The sequence below is a fragment of the Mustela putorius genome, unplaced genomic scaffold (assembly GCF_011764305.1).
Source record: "Mustela putorius furo isolate JIRA1106 unplaced genomic scaffold, ASM1176430v1.1 tig00003859_pilon_pilon_pilon, whole genome shotgun sequence".
NCBI lineage: Eukaryota > Metazoa > Chordata > Mammalia > Carnivora > Mustelidae > Mustela > Mustela putorius.
Window position 1 is genome coordinate 18,105,067 of NW_025422011.1, and position 20,622 is coordinate 18,125,688.

Consider the following 20,622-nt stretch of genomic DNA (forward strand, 5'->3'; position numbering starts at 1 on the left):
TCATTAATGAGATATTTGGAAATGACTATATTGATGTTGATAGTCTGATGCCATGTTTTACTCAGAAGTTCTAGATTTATGCTCCTTAAACAGAGAAAAATCCAAACATCCTTAGTATGTAACTATAATTTATTTTGGAGTTAAAACCATTCCTTACAATAGCTCTTATTGTTAACATTACCCATTATGGAGGGGGGGAAATGTTTTTTAGGGTGTTTATTTGAAAAACACCCTAAAAAACATTTGTCTCATTTCAGACAAATGAGAAACGGTTTTGTCAAAAAGTTCACATATTTACAACAATAAAAGCAACCCCTGTTCAAATAAACTAATAGAAAATACACATGCACTGTAGTTCAAGAGAAATCCTGCACAAGAGTAGAAATTTACTAAGTGCTGCTGAATTAGTAAAATTTCTGGTTTTTCTGTCATGGAAATTTTTTATTTTAAAATGGTACTTACGGGAGAAGAATGTTTTAATTTTCTAAGTGTCCTCAGGGACACAAAGCATATTAATACATATATATCTTTTAACACACCTAGCTTAACTAAAAATGTTTCAGAAATGTAATTACTATGAAAATTTTCCTATGCAAATCATCTTTAATCATGAGTCTTAGGAATCTCAAAAAATCACACTTCAGTGCTATACAGGCGTGGCTTTCACTGTGGAGAAGACCCTGGCCAGGCTGGTAGCTTCCTTAACAGAAAGTCAACCCTAATTCTCATCCCCATCGTCTTTAGAAATCTGAAATTCTGATACTTTTATCAGATGGTAGATTGTATTCTAGCTCCTATTACATCTGGTAGAGAAAACTATTTAAGAAAACAATGACTAACAAAGTCATAGCTAAAGAAATAATAAATACTAACATAAGATAAGCAGAAACCAAGCACTCTTCTACACACCTTGCATATCTTCACACATTTCATGCTCATAAAAACTGAGAGATAAGTGCTTCCCCCACCCTCCATTTCATAGATGCTGAAATTGAGGCAAACTTTGAAATAGATGGAAAGGTCTTATGTTAGCCAAAGAGCAAGTTTATCCCATCTGGGATTTCCATAGCAATTCATCTTCCTTTTACTTGACACCAAGTGGGTGTGCAAACTGTGTCATTCTGAGCAGCTCCCAGATTAAGGGATGAGGTTTTGGAGAAGCAGGGCAGAGCCTCTTCTCTCTCACTGCTTATGCTTCCTGGGTATACAGGGAAGGAGCAAACCACCCTGGCCTAGAGGCAGGTGCAGAAAGATTCTGCAGCCTCACCTGCTCACAGGATATGTAACAGGTGGGCTAAAGCTGTTTGCTCCAAATGGCATATCTATATCTAATCACAGCAACAAAACAGTAACCAAGCATATTCCAGACATTTCAGACCTTACTCCAATCTTGACGTCGATCTGCTTCTTGAGTTTTACTCTCCCGGGTAGACTTACAGGGGAAGAAACAGACTTGGGAAGGGGTAGGAGTAAACATGTCCATTCTTCTTCTTGCTTGCTTATCTTCATAGCAGCCAAAGTTTTGTGGTTTGTTTTTAAATCATATTAAGGTTTTTTTGTTGTTGTTGTTTTTGTTTTTTGATTTTCCAGCTTCATAAATGACCATGTTGCCAAGTGAAAGAAGCCAGGTCTGGGAACTCTACATACTGTGCAATACAATATGACATTCTGGAAAAGGCAAGACTATGGAGACAGTAAAAAGATCAGTAGTTGCCAAGGACAGGAGAGAGGGAGGGCTGAAGAGGCAGAGCACAGAAGATTTTCAGGGCAGTGAAACTACTCTAAGTGATACTATATGTTGGATACATGTTGTTATACACTTGTTCTAAGGCACAGAATGTACCACACCAAGTGTGAACTGTAATGTAAACTATGGACTCTGGGTGATTATGACGTGTTAAAGCAGGTTCAGCAACTGTAATAAATCTCCCATTCTGGTGTGGGATGTTGATAATGGGAGAGGCTGTGCATGTGTGGGGGCGGGAGTATACGGGAAATCTTTTCCTTCTGCTCAATTTTTCTATCAACCTTAAACTGTTCTAAAAAATAAAAGTATTTTTAAAGATTTTTAAAAATTTATTTATTTGACAGACAGAAGTCCTAAGTAGGCAGAGAGGCAGGCAGAGAAAGAGGAGGAGGCAGGCTCCCTGCTGAGCAGAGAGCCTGATGTGGGGGTCCATTCCAGGACCCTGGGCTGAAGGCAGAGGCTTTAACCCACTGAGCTACCCAGGTACCCCAGAAAATAAAAGTATTTTTAATAAAGTGTTTTTAAAAGTTTTTTTTTTTAAAGACTAAGTTATGTCATATATCTTATCAGCTACCTTGTATCTCTTATTGTCACATTCCTAGCAATACTAGTTAAATACACATGTTGAAGAGCTAGAAAGATGTCTTGAAGTCAAAGTCCATTCTTATAATAAAGCCAGAGAGCTCTATTTCTTTTTATTTAGCACTGTGATCCTTTTTCTCTAATAAAACAATATAATCATATTTATTTGTATAAAGTATTTATTACCTATCTACTATGTTCTAAGAACTCTTGCAGCTCTGAGAATATAGGAATAATGAAGCAAAGTGAGATTGCACCCTGTAAGGTCTGATATGGTAAAAAAAAAAAAGAATACAAGATGTAATTCCAATGATAACAAGTAAAATGCAAGTATAGGTTTGGTGCATTGTAGAAACATCAATAAAGGTCATTTTAGATTATTAAAAAGATAAGCAAGCTGTTTTCTTTTAGTGGATAAAAGTAAAAATTGGATTTGCAGTTAGAGCATTCAAGTTACAGAGAGAGTCAAATTTTTCTTCCTAATAATATCAACAGTTCACACAGGTGTAGTGAAGTGAAAATTAGGTATGGCAATGTGCCCAAGAAAGATGTCTCTTGTCCATTTTAACATCCAATCATTGAGGGACACCTGGGTGACTCAGTCAGTTAAATGTCTACCTTGGGCTCAGGTAGTGATCCCAGGGTCCTGAGATGGAGCCCTGTGTTGGGTTCTTTGCTCAGTGGGGAGTCTGCTTCTCCCTCTGCCTGCTGCTCTGCCTACTTGTACTCTCTCTCTCCCTCTGTGTCAAACAAATAAATAAAATCTTTTAAAAATTAATATCTTAAAAAATCCTATCATTGAGCTCAGTGGGTTAAAGCCTCTGCCTTCGGCTCAGGTCATGGTCCCAGGGTCCTGGGATCGAGCCCCACATCAGGCTCTCTGCTCGACGGGGAGCCTGCTTCCTCCTCTCTCTCTGCCTATCTCCTCTGCCTACTTGTAATCTCTGTCTGTTGAATAAATAAATAAATTAATAAATACATCTTAAAAATCCTATCATTGAATGTATACATAGGACACTCTAAATATATGCTTAATGACATGATGCATAAATGACAGAAGTAAAAAAAACTGTAAAATATTACAGATATGCTTCTTCTTATTACTCTTATTATTATGTGATGTTATTAAGTAGGGATATAGAGGAGAGAGAGGAAATTCTAAAGAGGAAGCCCTCTGTGCGCAAGAAAAAAGGAGGGGGAGGTTTTAGAAAGATAGCTTATTAAAGTAAAGTGCTTAATGAGATTAGGTCATTGTAATTTTTGTTAGACTAAATACTTGGTATTGTGCCCATAGAGCATCTTGTTGACTTAATTTTTATTGAATTAATTCAATTAATGTTTACAAGTTGGGCAAAAATCATTTACTCAAAACTTCAAATCTGTTTCTGTCAGGCAGACAGAGCATCTTGTCGGTTACATTTGCCTGGCCTGCTAGCAAGCTCCTGCTGGTGGATCTGAGTTAGATAATTGTCGGTTTGCTTCATTAATGGTACACCAACCATTCACTGATGAGGTTGCATTTTAATGTATCAGATTAGCATATTTTATGGTATTAGTTATCTATTGTTGCATAAGAAGCGTTCCACAAATTTAGGAGCTTAAAACGATGCAGATACATCACTTCCATTTCTGTAAGTCAGGAGTTCAGGCGTAGCTTAGCTGAGTCTTTTGCTTAGAGGACACAAAGCTGCAACCAAGGAAGGAGTCAGTGTGGAGCTTTACTCTTATCTTAAGGCCTGACTAGGGAGAATCCACTTCCAACATAACTCAGATTCTTGGCTGAATTCATTTCCTTTTGGCCAAGGAATGAGCGTCTGACTGCCTGCTGGCTGTTAGCTGGAGGCCACCGCTGCTCCCAGAAGCTTCCTACAGTTCTTGACATGCGGGCTTTCCCAATAGGGCTAAGACTTAAATCAAAAAGAAGAGTCTTCAGAGTGAATCTGACAGCAAGATGGTTTTGTACAATGTAACAGGGTCAGAGAAGTGGTATCTCATCCCCTTTGCTTTACTCTGGTGTTTGGAAGCAAGTCATAGGGAAGAGGATGATGCAAGAGTATGAATCCCTGGAAGAAGAGATCGTTTAGACCATCCTAGAGTCTGGCCGTCAAAGTAAGATTTATAAATAGGTCAAAATTAAAGAACTTATTTAAGGGGCACCTGGTGGCTCAGCTGTTAAGCGTCTGCCTTCAGTTCAAGTCATGATCCCAGGGTCCTGGGATAAAGCCCCACATGGGGCTCCCTGCTCTCCGGGAAGCCTGCTTTTTCCCACTCCCACTCCTCCTGCTTGTGTTCCCTCTCTCATTGTGTCTTTCTCTGTCAAATAAATAAATAAAAATCTTTTTAAAAAGGACTTATTTAAAAGATTAAAAGTTGACTTTAAAAAGAAATCATGAAATACCGTACTCGGGAAAGAAGGCTACAGTCTCACTTACCAAACTTCCCCATAGGATAACTAGGGGATAACCTATCAGTTTGGAAACAGCCATAACAGAGAATATAAAAAAAGAAAATGGAAGGAAATAAAAGAATCTGAGTTTACTCATAGTTCTATTCTCTTCTTTCATGGCTGTAGACAATCTCAGTCCCTACCATGAATCAAAGCATAGGTGCTATGACAAATAAAGGCCCTTTGTAGCTCTGACATTCCATGACACTTCTTTATTTCTCCAGGAAGTTGTTTTCTAAGTCCTCTAAGGGTTTTTCAACTAACTCTAGGTAGGGATTTTTTTTTTTTCTGTACAAAATGATACATAAATATTGGGCAGTTGAATTCATTCCTTAAAGTACTTCAAATGTCTTTTCAGAAAAAAAATTATAAATGACAATTGAGATCTGTTTGACTTCAACTGAGTAAGCAACTTTGATATCATGAAGGAGAAAATAGGAGACAGGGAGACAAGGGTTCTCTTATTCCAAAAAGAAAAGCAGTCTGATCTACCTCAATGTTATCAAATTTCCTAAGTTGACTGGAATACAAAGCTCATACTTTGGGACGTGGCACTCTTTTTGACCACGAAATAAATTAAAGCATAAAGGGGAAAACGCAGAGATGTAAAGTACTCCCAGTAAAAATTTAGCTCCAAGTTTCAGAAGTAGGGCATAAAAATAGGAAATCAGGGTTGTGATTCCAGTATTATGGCAAACAACATAATTTCAAAACCCTGATGTCATATAATATCTAGAAATGATAGATAAAATAAAATATGCATCTATTCAAATTCTAGAGGAATCAGCAGGAACATATGTATAACTTTAGTTTCCAAGTAGAAAAAAAAAATATGTAGAAAACCGTAACACATGCTGATAAGTTAATAGTGTGGCTTCTCTGGATGAAGATGTAGAAATCAATTTAAAAAAGAATAACAAAAATAATGGAAAAAAATATTGATAAATTTTAAAATAAAACTTCTAAATAACTAATAAGCTAAAGAAAATTCAGTAAAGCTAGGAAAGGAAGTGAAGATATAGTTGCTTTGGTAAATAATGCTGATTCAGATAAATTAGATATTGGTGTAAAAAAGTTATTTATACTTTATACTATATTCAAACATCAATTTTAGTTCAGAAATAAACCCATAAAGTTATGATCAACTGACCTTCAACAGTACCAAGGCAAGTCAATGGGAAAAATGTTCTTTTCAACAAATGGTGCTTAGGGCAACTGTATATCCATTTGCAAAAGAGGTGGGATCCCTGTCTTAAACCATACACAAAAATTAACTCAAAATTGACCATAGATCTTAATGTAATGAAGAAAAGTATACAATTATTAGTCTAAACTATATGAATAAATATGTGGGGCCTTGAGTTAAGTACAACACCTTAAGTAATAATTTCTTAAGTACAACACCAGCATAAATAGGAGTATATAAAAATTAAATACTTTGTGCTCCAAAAAATATGCCATTAAGAAATTAAAAAAGGTTGTGGGGGCTTGGTGCCTGGGTGGCTCAGTCAGTTGAGCAGCTCACTCCTGATTTGGTCTCAGGTCTTGATCTCTGGATCATGAGATGGAGCCCCGTGTGGTGTTCCATGCTTAGCAGGGTTCTGCTTTTCTCCCTCTCTCTCTCGCCACGTGCCTCTCCCCTGCTTGTGTGCTCATTCTCTCTCTCTCTCTCTCTCTTTCTCTCTCAAAAAATAAATAAATCTTAAAAAACAAAGAAAGTGAAAATGCAAACCACAGAATGGGAATAATATTCTTAAAATATGTCTGATAAGGGACTTATATTCACAATATATAAAAAGCAATAGAAACCTAAATAACCCAGCTAAAAATGAATAAAGGATCTGACTACAGATTTCTCCAAAGAAATGGCCAACAGTCCTATTCCCTAAATGAAAATACTAGGGAAATGCAAATCAAAACCACAGTGAAACATCACTTCTCACCTATTATGATGCTTATAATCAAAATGCCAAACATTAAACCAGAAATGGGAATCCTTGTCCATCACTGGTGGGGATGTAAAATAGTGAATAAGCTTTGGAAAACAGTTCAGCAATTACTTACAATGTTAAACATAGAGATACCAAATCATCAGTTTTACTCCCAGGTATATACCCAGGAGAATAAATCCACACAAAAACGTGTGTGTGTGTGTGTGTGTGTGTGTATTCATAGCAACATTATTCATAATAGTAAAAAAGAATAAGCAATGCAATGTCTGTAAACATGATAAAACATGTAAATAAAATGTGATAATGTGTAATATCCATATAATGGAATATTATTTGGTATTGAAAATGAATTAAATACTGACACATGTTATAACACAGATGAACCTTGATAATCTACAAAGTAGAGGAAGCTAGTCACAAAAGACCATTATTATATGATTCCACTTATATGAAATTCTATAGTAGACGAATAAATACAGAATATATGTTAATCATTTCCTAGGGTTGGAGGAGTGAGTGGAATGGAAAGTAACTGCTAATGGATACAGGGTCTTTTGGGGGGTACAGGTTTTCTTTAAAAAATATTTTAAAATGGATATTACAGTGATGGTTGCACAAACCTGTAAGTATACTAAAATCATTGAATTGTACACTTTAAATGGGCAATGAATGTATGGTATGTGAATTTTATCTCAATAAAGCTCTAAAAATAAATTACAGATGGATTATTGATTTTAAAATGCACGAATATATATATGTATATATATACATATATATATATATTTATATCTTCTAAAAGCTGACATAAGAACTCACAGTAGGTGAATATTTCTTAGACAGGACTCAAAAGAAAAAAAAAGATACATAAATTTGCCTATACTACATGTTAAAGTATTTGTTCATCATAGCAAGACCGGTACTGTGAAAATGCTATCTCACATTCACTATAAAGTTGGTCTCTAACTGAAAGTCTAAGTATGGTTTTGTATACATGTATGCACTTAATGAGCTAATCTTTATATTATATGGAAGATCAAAGTGTATTTGATAGGAAAATCTTGAAAAAGAACTAGGTAAGTGGGCATGTCTTTTAAAATGCTAATATTTGTTACAATTCTATAGTAATTAAGGCAGCAGGGTATTCATGCTGGAAGAGACAATCTAAGAAACAAAATACAGATCCTAGAAAAAGACCTACATACAGAGAACTGAGATGGAATTACAAATACATGTACTTTTCCTGGATAGGTAGATGAGTCATTTAGTGACACTAAAAAAAAAGTCTTTTTTCTTGGAATAATACCAAATACCTAAAAATAAAATAAAATAAAATAAATAAATAAATAAAATAGTTAAAAGACAAATGTGAAAAGCAAAATTTTAAAACTTTTACAATAAACTATAGACTATTTTGATGATTTTAGTAGACAAGTAGTTTTATGTGTTTGTTTTTTGCATTAAAAAAAGCCTCTAAGTCCGTATATAAGATAAAGCTATTGTTAGTAAGCCTACCTTCAAATAAAACCTTTGTACATTAAAAGATCATAAAGAATGTGATAAGGTAAGCTTTCATTAGAAGATATTTTTCTTGACTACAACCAATAAAGGAATAGTCTCCAGGATATATAAATAACTTCTTTAAATCAGTAAGAAAAGACAAAAAATCCAACAGAAAACCAGTGATGCTATTAATAGGCATTTAACAAAAGAAGAAACATTATTGCACTATCTGGAACAGAAGATTAGAAACATAAAACTTCTCATCAACCAGGATTGAATAAACAAACTGTGGTGATACGTTAATGCCATTCTTTGTGTAGGCATAGGATGAGATATGATGTATCTGCTCAAATAGCTCTTAAAGAGGAGCTCTTGAACTTTCAAAAAAGCAGTATGAAATACATTATATATTTCTTCAGAGTTTAAAAACCTGAAAAGCAACACTCATTATTGTCCCAGGATAGATAGATAGATAGGTAACATAGGTGATAAAAGTACAAAAATATTCATAAGAAAGTTAATCACCAAAATCATAAGAATGGTTACACTGAGACAAATTGAGGAAAAGGATCAGGAAGTATTACATGGAAGTCTTCAATTTTGTCTGTAATAATTACTTGGAAATAGTTCTAGCAAATTCAGATCCAGTAAAGCTCAGTATTCAATATAGCTTGTTATAGCTAAATATGGTCTAATAATACAGTTTTCAATATGCCTGAAATATTCCTAGTGATAATAATTCAAAAGATCAGCATTGCTGTTGACCCTTGTAATTAACAGCTTGGGATTATGTATTTGTTTAGCAGTTAAAATCTTACTTATAACTTGACCCTCAGTTTCCTCACCTGTCTAATGGGAACAATGACAATCTTGCATGCCTATTTCAAGAATTAAATGGATGAAACACTCTATGATACTTAAAATGACACACACTATAGTTATTATAATCAAAGACATTTAAACAATAAAACTTCAATTTTAATCATGGTCGCTAAACCGCACACCCCCTTCAGTCAACTATACTTGTGCCTACATTATCATTTTTTTTAAATGAAATATGGTAAAATAAGCTTATCAGAGATATTAAACTGAATGTATTTGATCGTTCAGAAGGAATCGTTCAGAAGGAATTCCATGAGGTCTGTTAAAAAGACCACAGGCATCACTTAGGTTAAGGTCCCAAGTCAGTAAACAAAGACTTATTACCTAACTTAACTGCTGTTTAACCCCACATTGCATACACATCCCTCCTCCCCAAGAATTAACCCTTTACTAGTCAACATGGGAACTTCCTGGTCAGTGCTAGGTAATTTACTAATAGACCCCTTTCATTCTCCTTAGGAAGGTGATCTGTTCTGTTCTTTCTCTACCTTTAAAAACCTTTCTTTTCTGTAGTCCTCTGAAGCTGTCCTCTACTTGTTAGAGGGGATGCTACCTGATTCATAAACAGATTAATAAAGCCAATTAAGAACTTCAGAATGTAGTTGGTTGAATTTTTGTTATATAACAGGTCTCAAGGGCATCACTAGGAACAGATGATGACCTCAGAGCTCATATGCTGAAGAGATGTGAGCACTGTCAAGTCTCCCGTCAGCCACCTACAACTTAACACATAAACTCTGTTTAAATCCAGCCTGAAGTTATTCTGTACTTCTGGCAGTGATCATTTGGAAATTAAAAAAACAAATGCAAAACCACTTAAGAATTTACTGTAAGCGTGAGAATGAAGATTTTTAGACTAAAAGATCAAATTTTAAATGCAAAATAAAATCAAATACCATTTTATAATAAAAGAGTTTGAGGAAATTAACTTTGTAGAGAGTTTGAAAAAAAATCAGTAACATCAACACATTTCTTGCTATCATGAGTTCTATATTCTCCCTTACACAGCTCTTTATTTAAAAAATTTTTTTTTAATTACTATTTTTTTTTTTTTAGTAATCTCTACACCCTATATGGTGCTTGAACTCACAACCCCAAGATCAAGAGTGTCATACTCTTCTGACTGAGCCGGCCAGGAGCCCCAGAGCTCTTAAAACAAAACAAAAAAAGGGTGTTCATAATGAAGGGTAACTTGATGATTTCCAACATGTGTTTAGGAAAGTGATTTAAAAGATTGGTAATCTCACAAACCCAGCAGAAATTTTTTTTTAAATGCTGAACTACTTCTAGTTATTAATTAGTCCTTCCTATGAAAATAAATAAACATTATGCAAAGCAGAGCCTTAAAAATTTTTAAAGAATTCACAAGATAGTGAGGAGTTGCTAGGTCAATTCAGAACAGAGTAGAAATCAGAAATGGCGAGGTAAGCTGCATACCTGAGCACATAGGTCACTTCTACCTTCAAGGACATTTGCAGATCCCGCAAATGTAGGCTTTTGTATTAGCACTTTCCTGTGTATGGTTGCCAAGGATACACAGGTGAATAAACGAATCAGCCTAGTTTTTCTAAGATATTTTTAGGACACGTCAGAGTAAATGTACCTAAAATATTAAGATATTCTCTCCTTTTGGCTCTGGATTTATAATAGATGAAAGGTTTAACAGATGCCTAAAAGTAATGGGAAGCTCAATACAGAAAAGCCCCATTTTAACAGGGCAGGTTGCATTTACTTGCAGTTTTGAAATGCGAAATAAAAATGTCAAGTCAAAATATAGAATAGGGTAAAAAATATCTCTGAAACACGGTAGTGGCCCCGAACCTTATCCTGGTCAAAGGCTCCTGTTTCACTTGATTATTTAACTTGAAATGGCAGACCTACTGATCAGGGTATCAGATTTTTTTTGGCACTGAATAAATGGTTAGTATCATCATTGGTGTCCTTGACCATATGTGGAAATTAGGAAAGCTCATATAATGCTCCAAAGCAAACTATTCTAGTATTCAGTGTTTAACTGAATTACATTCGCTAAAAAGGCGTTGGATAAAATCTCCCATAACCTTCACACCAAGGTGGATTTGATCTGGTGAGAAGAGTATTGGCTCCTGCAGAAGAGATGAGACTTGTGTTCCTTACATTTGCAGAAAATTATTTCTCATGACCCAGCAGTCCACTGTTCCTCTTTCCTTCTCCTTAAAAGCTCTATCAATAAGACAAGAATCTCTTGAGACCAAGCAAGCAGAAAACAGATTATCAAACAACTGATTTTGCTAACATCATAAAGCAGATGACCTTTTCACATTGGCTACAAATAATCTACTGAGCAAAAATAAATCAGGTCATGTTGGAAACTTTGGAAAGTTGGCATTGAAAATATATCATAGAATATTAATGCCTATTTTGCCATGAGCTTAGTTCTTTCCAGCTCCAGAGCTACTCTTGCTGGATACTTAAAGAGAGAGAAAGAAGAATTCTATGGTCCCCATGAGTTTCATTTAAAATTATGGTCCTGGCTATTTGTATTTGTACAGGCTTCTCCAGTGCTGGTAGGTTAGTCCCTTAAGCTCTAGAAGGACAGGTCAAGATAAAACCAATGGTTTTTTAATCCTTCTTTGGTAATAGGCAGTATCCCAAGAAAAATACACATACTTACATATTTGTACAACCATGCATATAATAATTTCAGAGAGTTCACAGATGCCCTGGGCTCATGTGTGGGCCTGCTTAGAGCTCTCTGGACACAAGGCAAAGAACTGGGTCAGGTGCCTTTGTCCGCTAATCTCCCTTAGCTGGCCTTGTCAGAAACAAAGTTGAATCTCTTAAAGCAAAGCCTCTAAGCATGTTGGAAACCCCATAATTAAATTAACAGGGCAGTCATTTGAATTTATTTTTAAAATGGACATTAGGGAAGGTATACAACATTTCCTTTTCCCCTACTAATCTTTCCTTTTCAGAGACTAGGAAAAGCTAACGCACAATAATGGCCCGTGTTTGAAACTGAGGTCAGTGAAGACATTCGTATTTCTTTAATTCTATGAAGACAGCATGATTTATAGTTGGAGCACCGGAGATGAAGACTCAGTTCTGCTTCTTATCTCACGTCACTGTGCCCAAAAGCTTAATTAAGGATGCAGCATCTGTATTTATGAAATGGTAATAATAAGGCCTATTTATTCTCTGGAAACTGTGAAGATGGTGGTTGAAGTATGTACAAGAACTAGCAAGAATACCAGACTGCCTAGGTTCTCGATGAATGATGACTGTCATCTGAAAAGTGATTAGACAAGATACAATATGGCATTGTTTATCAACCTTTAATCATACATCTCCATTTTTGGCCATAGTCATAGACCACTTATTTAAAATGTTTTCTTTAGCTTGTACTTTTTCTTAAAAAAAAAAAATAGCTTTTGCCGAGATAACATTAACCTAAAAAATAGTAAGCTTAATGTGCTGGTTATTTTTTTTTTCTCAACACACATTAAAGTAAAGTCCTATCTTAAAAATGATTAGGTCATTGTGGTTCAGTTTAAAAATTATTTTGAAAACCATGCTTTGGCAAACACGTAGTTGTAACAAGCTGCTAATGCTTTGCTTTAATCAGATGTAATCTGGGTTTATAATTTTCATTGGAAAGAGCAAGATTTGAGGAACTGTCGTTGGAGTTTTATTGGTGGAGAGGGAAGAAAGAAATGCCCTGAGGAAGCTAAGGTGTAGTGCCTTTTGCATCTGACATTTAGCCAGAGATTTCTAGTCCCTGAGGCTGAGAGCATGGAGTAGGAAGACAAGATGCCAGGACAGACATCCATGAAATTTAAAATCTGATTTAAAAAAATGATCTCAAGTCCAGAACTGGGTTAACTTGTGTCCTTCCTACCACGTAAGAGCTTCATCTCTAGTCAATGGCTGCAGTGTTCTAAAACTGGCAAAAAAATAATAGATAGCTCATCACTTAAAAAACAGAAATAAGAACATAAGGTAAGAATAGTCAAGACATTTTGGAAGGCAGAAAAATTGACAGTATTCTGCTGATTTACTGATGCAAATCTTTTATAACACACCTCTGTTTAGAAGCTAAACGCAGGATTGTAATTCTTTGAAGGATGTGGAAAGCCATTACACCAGAGCTTATTTTTTATCCAATAATGCCCCTGGAACTACCCACAGCAGTCCTTTTCCAGCATGTTTCTATATAGACATTAAACAAATATGTCAATAAACAAGGATGAAAACAAATGACATGCCATGAAAGTTAGATTACTTAAACTCAAGAGGTGCAACTTTCATGAACCTAAAAAGTGCACACACATGCGCACACACACATATCTACTGTACTTAGTCACATTCTATAGGAAAAAAAAGGCATCTATCATTCAACAAATCTCTTTTTAGCTCCAACTCAAACCCAGACACTTGTTCAAGTGACTGGATACAGAGGTGAACAGCAATCAGAAAAATGAAATGACTATTAAAGTCATGCCCTATATATTCCAGTTTGAACAAAAGAAGTTTATTAATCACCTATAATGCAATGCAAATTGTGCCCTTTTCTTTACCTTAGCTATTTCTTTCCATCACATGGAGGCGGACAGATCTGGATTTCAATTCTGACTGCCTTTTAACTAGCTAGGTGGACTTGGATTTTACTAACTTTTTAAATTTTATTTTATATTATTTTTATTTATTTATTTATTTTAAGATTTTATTTATCCATTTGACAGACAGAGATCACAAATAGGCAGAGAGGCAGGCAGAGAGAGAGGAGGAAGCACATTCCCTGCGGAGTAAAGAGCCCGATATGGTGCTCGTTCCCGGGACCCTGGGATCACTACCAGAGCTGAAGGCAGAGGCTTTAACCCACTGAGGCACCCAAGCACCCCGGATTTTACTAACTTTCGTGTTCATTGATTTCCTCATTCATAAAGGAGGAGACAAATATTCCCTACACTATAAAATTATGTGCTCTCCAACGAGTACGATTTAGTGTTCCATCCTGGTTACTATTTTAGGCATGTGTGAGAAACAGTGAACAAGACAGACACACCCTGCAGTCCAACCGTGTGGATCAGTGAGTGGGTTTATGGGAGAGTGTTTAGTGGGCAGTTTACGCCGTGAACTGACTACTGTAATTACTAAATGATGAAACTCCGAACAGGCACCAGGATGAGGAATGCATCTGTGTGAAAGCAAGTAGTTCCATAAAACAAAATGGCAGGGATTAAATCACCAAGTAGCTATCTGGCAAAATGATAAACATTTTTAATTATGTTTTTACGAAATTCTAACCAAGTGCTGCTGCAGAAGTTCAGTGCAGGAAGTTATCGTGCCAGCTGGGGCTAAAGAAAGGTAGCCTTACTGAACAGATGGGTTCTCCTAATCAGGTACCATATTACAAGTAAAGTGACTCTTATGCATGCAGAAAGAAAAAAGTTAAAAAGAAACTAATTAGACTATATAAATGAAGAGAAAAAATCTAGATCATATGGTGTCATAACTACTTAGGCAAAAGCTTCTATGAACATTCACACTAGAAGCAACAAAGAAGAGGGGAGGTAGAGTTGGGAGGTCTACACACCCCGGTTCCCTACCTCATTAACAAGCCACCAAGGCTTAGCCTCATTCTAATGCATCAAGTAGAACCCAATTTTATCAAACATCATTTTAATTCTAGATGCCCAAGCTACTCCTATGCCACGGCCCAAAATCAATATATACTTGTTCATCCAGACTGGAAAAAGAAATCGCAAACAGAGGGGCCCCCTGTTCTTTTAGTGACTGATTGAAAGGTGACATTGTTTGGCTTTAGAATTTACAAACAATAATTTAAAAAGATATTAAGCTGTACTTAGGAAAAAAATTAAATATCCCTAGTGTAACTCACCACTTAATAGATAATGTATAGGTAGTTAAAATACTTTGGCTTTGAATTTTTATATTTTTGCTTCTTTTTAAGAAAACTTCATAAAATTATAAATTTTAAAGCAGGGCTGCTCCATGCCCAAGTGCCGTTTCGTAGAGGGAGGAGGTAGAAATGGAGGTGGGAGCTACATATGAAGGGTAGGTTCAGATTCACCTGTTTTCCACCCAGGTGTGAAGAGGATACGGATGAACTACATCAAAAAGTAGAAATTCCTTCTGGTTTCCATAGCCAACAGAAAAGGTGAAGGAAGAACAGAGACAGTTTTGTGTCCTTATGGTCTGGGGCTTCTCAGGGACTCCTGGTAATGAAGCCCTGTGATTCCCTGCTTCTACTCTCTGAATTACCCATCTTTACACTGAGATCTTTCCTTTTTCGAAGCCAGCCCGCACCTGCTCACAGGACCCGATTCTGAAATCTTCGGGAATTTTGAGAACTAGCACAGTAGTATCTTAAATAGACCAATATGGGGATCAGCAGATGCTTTTATTTATTTATTTTTTTGAGCCCTTTTACCACCATTGTTTATTTATCTTAATGTATGAAGACACAGAACAGGCCTTTGTTGCTTACAACTGTTTATGTGGTGCTTAGTCTAGTACAGGCCCTAAAGTGAGTGTATACAAGCCAGATAAATCAGACAGGAGAGTTAGCAAATACATGGAATAATTCATTTCAAAATCTATGTATGACCCTTAAAATCAAAACTACTCGGCCTTGTAAAAACCCCCAAGTGGGTGGTGTCTCTATCCTACTATTTCCATAATTCCTTTATGATAAGGAGGAGATGCACAGGGATAAGTTATTTATATATGAGGGAAGGCAGAGTAAAACATGGCTTTTCTAATAGTCTCTGGGAACTCAGTCCATGTCAAGCCAGGACATCTCCCAGCTGGGGGGCAGAGGTGATCACAGCATACTAGCTTAAATGGGTTAAATATTTTGCTTTCTGAGCAGAGTTTTGGTGAGCTAAGTTCTGAAGTTGCTTTTCAGCTTCCTGCTATTCAAAACCACCATGGTATAGGAATAGAGAATACAAAGGGGTTCAAACTAAAAGATTATTGTGATTCACTTCTTGGAGACTTTGGAAGCCCAACAATTATATATCACCAAAGAATCCCTGCAACACCAAAGAATCCCTGCAAATCAGGCTGGGGTCTGCAGGGCAGGGGCAACCACATTAAGGAATGGTGACTGAGGAGCATATAGCACTAGGGGTGATTCTTAATAACAGGGTTCAACAAATGTCAGTCCAGACAACTTTTTCCACTTAAAACCTCCCCTCTTGTCTGCCTGTTTTGACCCAGTTACACTTTAAGACCCTGTCAAACAAAGATGACAGATTTCAAGGGCCAGGTTCCACCAGAGTAGTAGTTTCTCTAACCTCTGCCCTGCCCCAGGATCTCTTTCTTTTTACAGACGGCTACCTTAAATCCATTAATAACAAACACTCTAGTCCAATGTCAAAAATGCCAGTTGTATCTGCAAAACTCTAAGATTCATGTCAGGGTAAGAAATTCCTTGAAGGCAGTCTCCTGTGCTTCTCCTTGTTACCGGAGGAAGAACTGCTTACCTAAGAAGGACGAAAACGAGAATTCACATGTATAAACACGTAAACATTTTGGAATGTTTGGCATTTGAAATGCTCTGTCAAGCATTTGAAGTTTGTTTTTTTTGTTTGTTTGTTTTGCATTTGAAGTTTTGGAAAATACAGCTTTCCAAGGCAGAGGCCCGTAAAGGAAAAGCATAAACGGTTACAAATAACGTCAAGTCCAGAGACTTCAATTCAGGAATCCTAAAAGCATTCTCTTTTAACCATTTAATCCCCCACTCTTTTTTTTTTTTAATTCAAAACTTCCTAAAAAGTATTAGACTTACTGATGCACACATATTTACTTTAAAAAGGCAATATTAAATAAATTTTAGACAATATAACATACATATGGAACCCAATTCAAGGTATACATGAATTTTTCTTACATACAGCTATGAAAACATGTGAAGTCAGATAGTTTCTGAGTGGGATGTTTTTTCAGACACATCTATATAGCAGCTGTATTCAACTTCCTTCTTAGTGAGAGAATGAAAGATAAAAGAGCAGATTTGTAAGTATTCTATAAAATCAATCCCGAATGACGAGCATGTAATCCCCAGAAGCGCCCATGATCCAAGAGACACTTAGCAGGAGAAGAGAACTGAACACTGTTTAATCTTTAAATATGTATTTTAATCTTTGAAACATATTTCTTAGGTTGTGTTTGCCTTTTCTAAATTTCTCAGAGCAACAACCGATTCCTGGTTTCTTTACAGGACTTCTTCCCCTTTTCTCGGTTTCACATCCTCCATTTGCTCAGGTGCCTTATTTTGTTCTCTATCTTCCCTTTCCATCAAATACTTGAAGATAAGTCTTATCGACAGGGCCCTACCTAGACACTATCAAGGCCCTTCAAAAGCTAATAACCATTTGTTTGGTGGTACAGGGAGAAACTAGCATTCCGGTATTCAGTAGGTTAGATCTCCTTTCTTAGGTTATATACCTACAACGGATAGCATGTATGAGCTTCCCTCACCCTCTTTACTGCCCTCCCCACCTCTCCTCACAAAATCCCATCCATGGAGAGCATTAGTAAATGAAGCATAACTCATCACCTGTAGTGTAGAGAAAAGTGAGATGTTTCACAGCACCACACGCTTCTTCAGACAAATCTCTTCTCCAAGATCATTTTTTTCCCCTTTTCTTTTCCCTTTTTCTCTTATAGGCCTAAAAGTTCTAAACACTTGCCTCCTCCTTTCTTCATTTCCTAATCCCAATCTCCCTCTCATTCTCAGCCTGGAATCAGACCACCAAAGGGATAAGGCCAGTCTTGCCACCCATTATGACTGTGTGTCCTTGGACCAGTTATTTAATCTCTCAAATCTTCAATTTCCCTATCCATAATAACATGAATCCTTTTTTCTTATTAAGAAATTGAGCAATTACTATGTGCCAACACAATTCTAACTTTTTAAATGAATATTCATTCATTCCTCACAAATACCCTAAGAGGTAGATATACTAACTGCCTCCATTCCCCCATTTTATCTCAGATAGAGGAAATCTGAGGAACAGTGAATTTAACCCTTTTTCCAATGCAGCTTCTAAGAGGCAACACCAAGATCCAAACTCATGTGTCCTAAGTCCAGGAGCCAAGTTCTTAACTCTCCTTATACTGAAAGGCATATAACTATAAAATGTGCTAAGAATTATTATCTATTTCACAGATGTTTATTACAGAAAGCCCTATGTACTCTTTGATACGTATTATTTGTCAATTGCTTCTATAATCTGTTACTATTTTAATTCTTAATTTTTACCAACTACTCCTCTCAGGCATATGAAAGAGCAACATCCTGATATCATCAACAAAAGATCCTTGAATGCCGTATTCGCCCTTCAGGGTCAAACAGGGGTCTAGTCCATAATCCGAAAAGTTCATTAAGTAGTAACGTAGCCCCAATTTGCTTTAATGATGTCTGAGTCCACCCAGCAGCCGCTCCGTTGACTGACTGCAATCCAGCAGTGTGTGTGCAAGGGCAGTTAAGACAGCAGGATGTCACAAAGGTTTGAGTTCAAGGGTGTGAGGCACTGCGTGCTCCTGAATAAGACATGTTACATGAGCCCATATTGTCCCCACATGCACAGTCCTTCCATGGCCCCACACAATGTCCTACACAGCCAGGTGTGTCTCTTGCCTTGGCTGCTGCACACACATGATCTAGTCCAGACTCCAATCATTGGCTCATGCTGCTCTTCCAGTGGTTTAAATCCCTACTCTGCTCTTAACAATTGTTCTTGCCAACTCTCTCTCTCTTTTTTATTTTTTCCTGACTCTGCCTTTGTTTTTCCAATAATACATATGATCAGTACAAAATGGAGAGAGTAAGTATTGCTACAGGTAACAGCTCAAGGATAATTGCCAGTACAAGATCAGAGTTCCATTTCTTATTCTTTCCTTTTTCTCCCCACAAATACAGATGTAACAGCATGTGTGTGTGCACAAATATTTATATGATATATGCAATGCAATATATAACACAGGGATGCACACGGAATTTCATACATATTGTTATAAAATCTGTTCTTACTCAAAAGGATATCATAAATATCTCTATCAATCAGGACTTTTTCAGTTCCAAATGACAGAAATCCAGCACAAATCAGACAACTATAACTTCCTTTAGCCATAAAAGGCTTTTTCTGCCCACAGGGGAAAAATTATTCAGCTCTCTCACCCTAAAAAGTCCAGGAGTAGAGCTAGCTGGCTTCAAAACCATCTAGTAGAGGAGACTCAAATGCAGTTGTCAAAATTTTCACTCTTTCTACCATTGCATATTTTCCTTATCTCTGCCTCTTGTTTTTATTTGTCTTTTGTTTTTTTCTGCTTTTCTCATCCCTTCCCTTTAAAAATGACTTCCTTTCTATGGTTGAGGAGGGAATATCATTCTTTACAGTTCTTGCAGAACATCCCTGAGAGGAATTCAGCTTGAGGATTTTGTCTTTATATATCCCTTTGGTTGCAATCAAGAGGATGGAGAATTCTGATTGACATTCTTAGGGTAAGGAAAGAGGGTCTGCTCCACCTGGACCACAAAGGAAGTGATGTTTTGGTAAACAATAGAAGTCCACAGGACATCTTTATTTCAATAAATGAAATTTTATATAATTTCATTTGAGTTAGGCCAAAAACAAAGTCTGTTCCAGGTAAAAAATGGGTTATTTTCATCTTGCTTTAGTGCAAAGAATACAGATGAGATTAAGGGTACATGATATTGGGGTTCCCTGAAATTTTCCCAGCTCTTCAGGGAAGAGTGTCCATGGCTTTGTTGTCTCAGCAGCTTGTGTGGAATAGATCTGCTGGGTCAGGGAATCCCAGAACCAAGGGTGGAAAATACCTCAATTTTGTATTTCGATGTTTTATTTATTGTTGTGCCATCGGCCCACTTGAGGATGAATGGTTCGGGCTGGCTTAGTCGAACTGCCCTGGGAAACAGCTGAACAATGTTAAATAGCTGAACACTATTTTCAGTTTTATGGTTGGATCATTATTTATTTACATCTGACTGAAGGATATTTTGGCTTGTTTTGCTAAATTATCCTTTGCTATGATTCATAATGATGTAATAAATATCTTGTTCTTGTAACTCTGTTAATGTCTCTAAGTATTTTATTAATACACATTCCTAGAAGTAAAATTACTCAAAAATTTTTATCTGAAAACAAGCTTGATTTCCTTTTCTCCATAAACTTTATCTTAACTCTTGAAAGCCACTAATAACTTTACTCCCCCTACGGTTCTAATATTCGCTTTCACATTCACTCATTTGACAAGTTTATCGTGAGTTCCTGTTATGAGTCAGGCTCTATGCAAGGTGTAATGTAATTACAAAGAAAAATAATCCATGATCCTCATCCTTCGAGAGAGTAATTTAGTCAGGTAGACAAATAGCAGGAACAAATAATTACAATTTGGTGTGATTTGTGCTAAAAGAGGGGTGAGTACAAGTGCCATGAGAGCAAAGATAAAGGGACTATCCAGACAAAGAGAACACATCTTCA

The 20,622-nt window shown here is 36.4% G+C and overlaps 1 protein-coding gene across 3 annotated transcripts in view; it reads right to left on the reverse strand.

Moving 5' to 3' along the window:
* The window catches only part of ANO3 (anoctamin 3), a 412,327-nt gene that overhangs the window by 132,439 nt on the left and 259,266 nt on the right, over positions 1-20,622 (reverse strand). Inside the window, exon 1 of one of the 3 annotated variants that reach the window (XM_013057935.2) lies at positions 1,379-1,831. The exons of the other annotated variants lie outside the window; for them this stretch is intronic. Within the exon in view, the coding sequence (XP_012913389.1) occupies positions 1,379-1,483 (105 nt within the window). The 5' untranslated portion in view covers positions 1,484-1,831. Of the gene's footprint in view, positions 1-1,378; positions 1,832-20,622 lie in introns of those variants that run through there. 3 annotated transcript variants of the gene reach the window in all.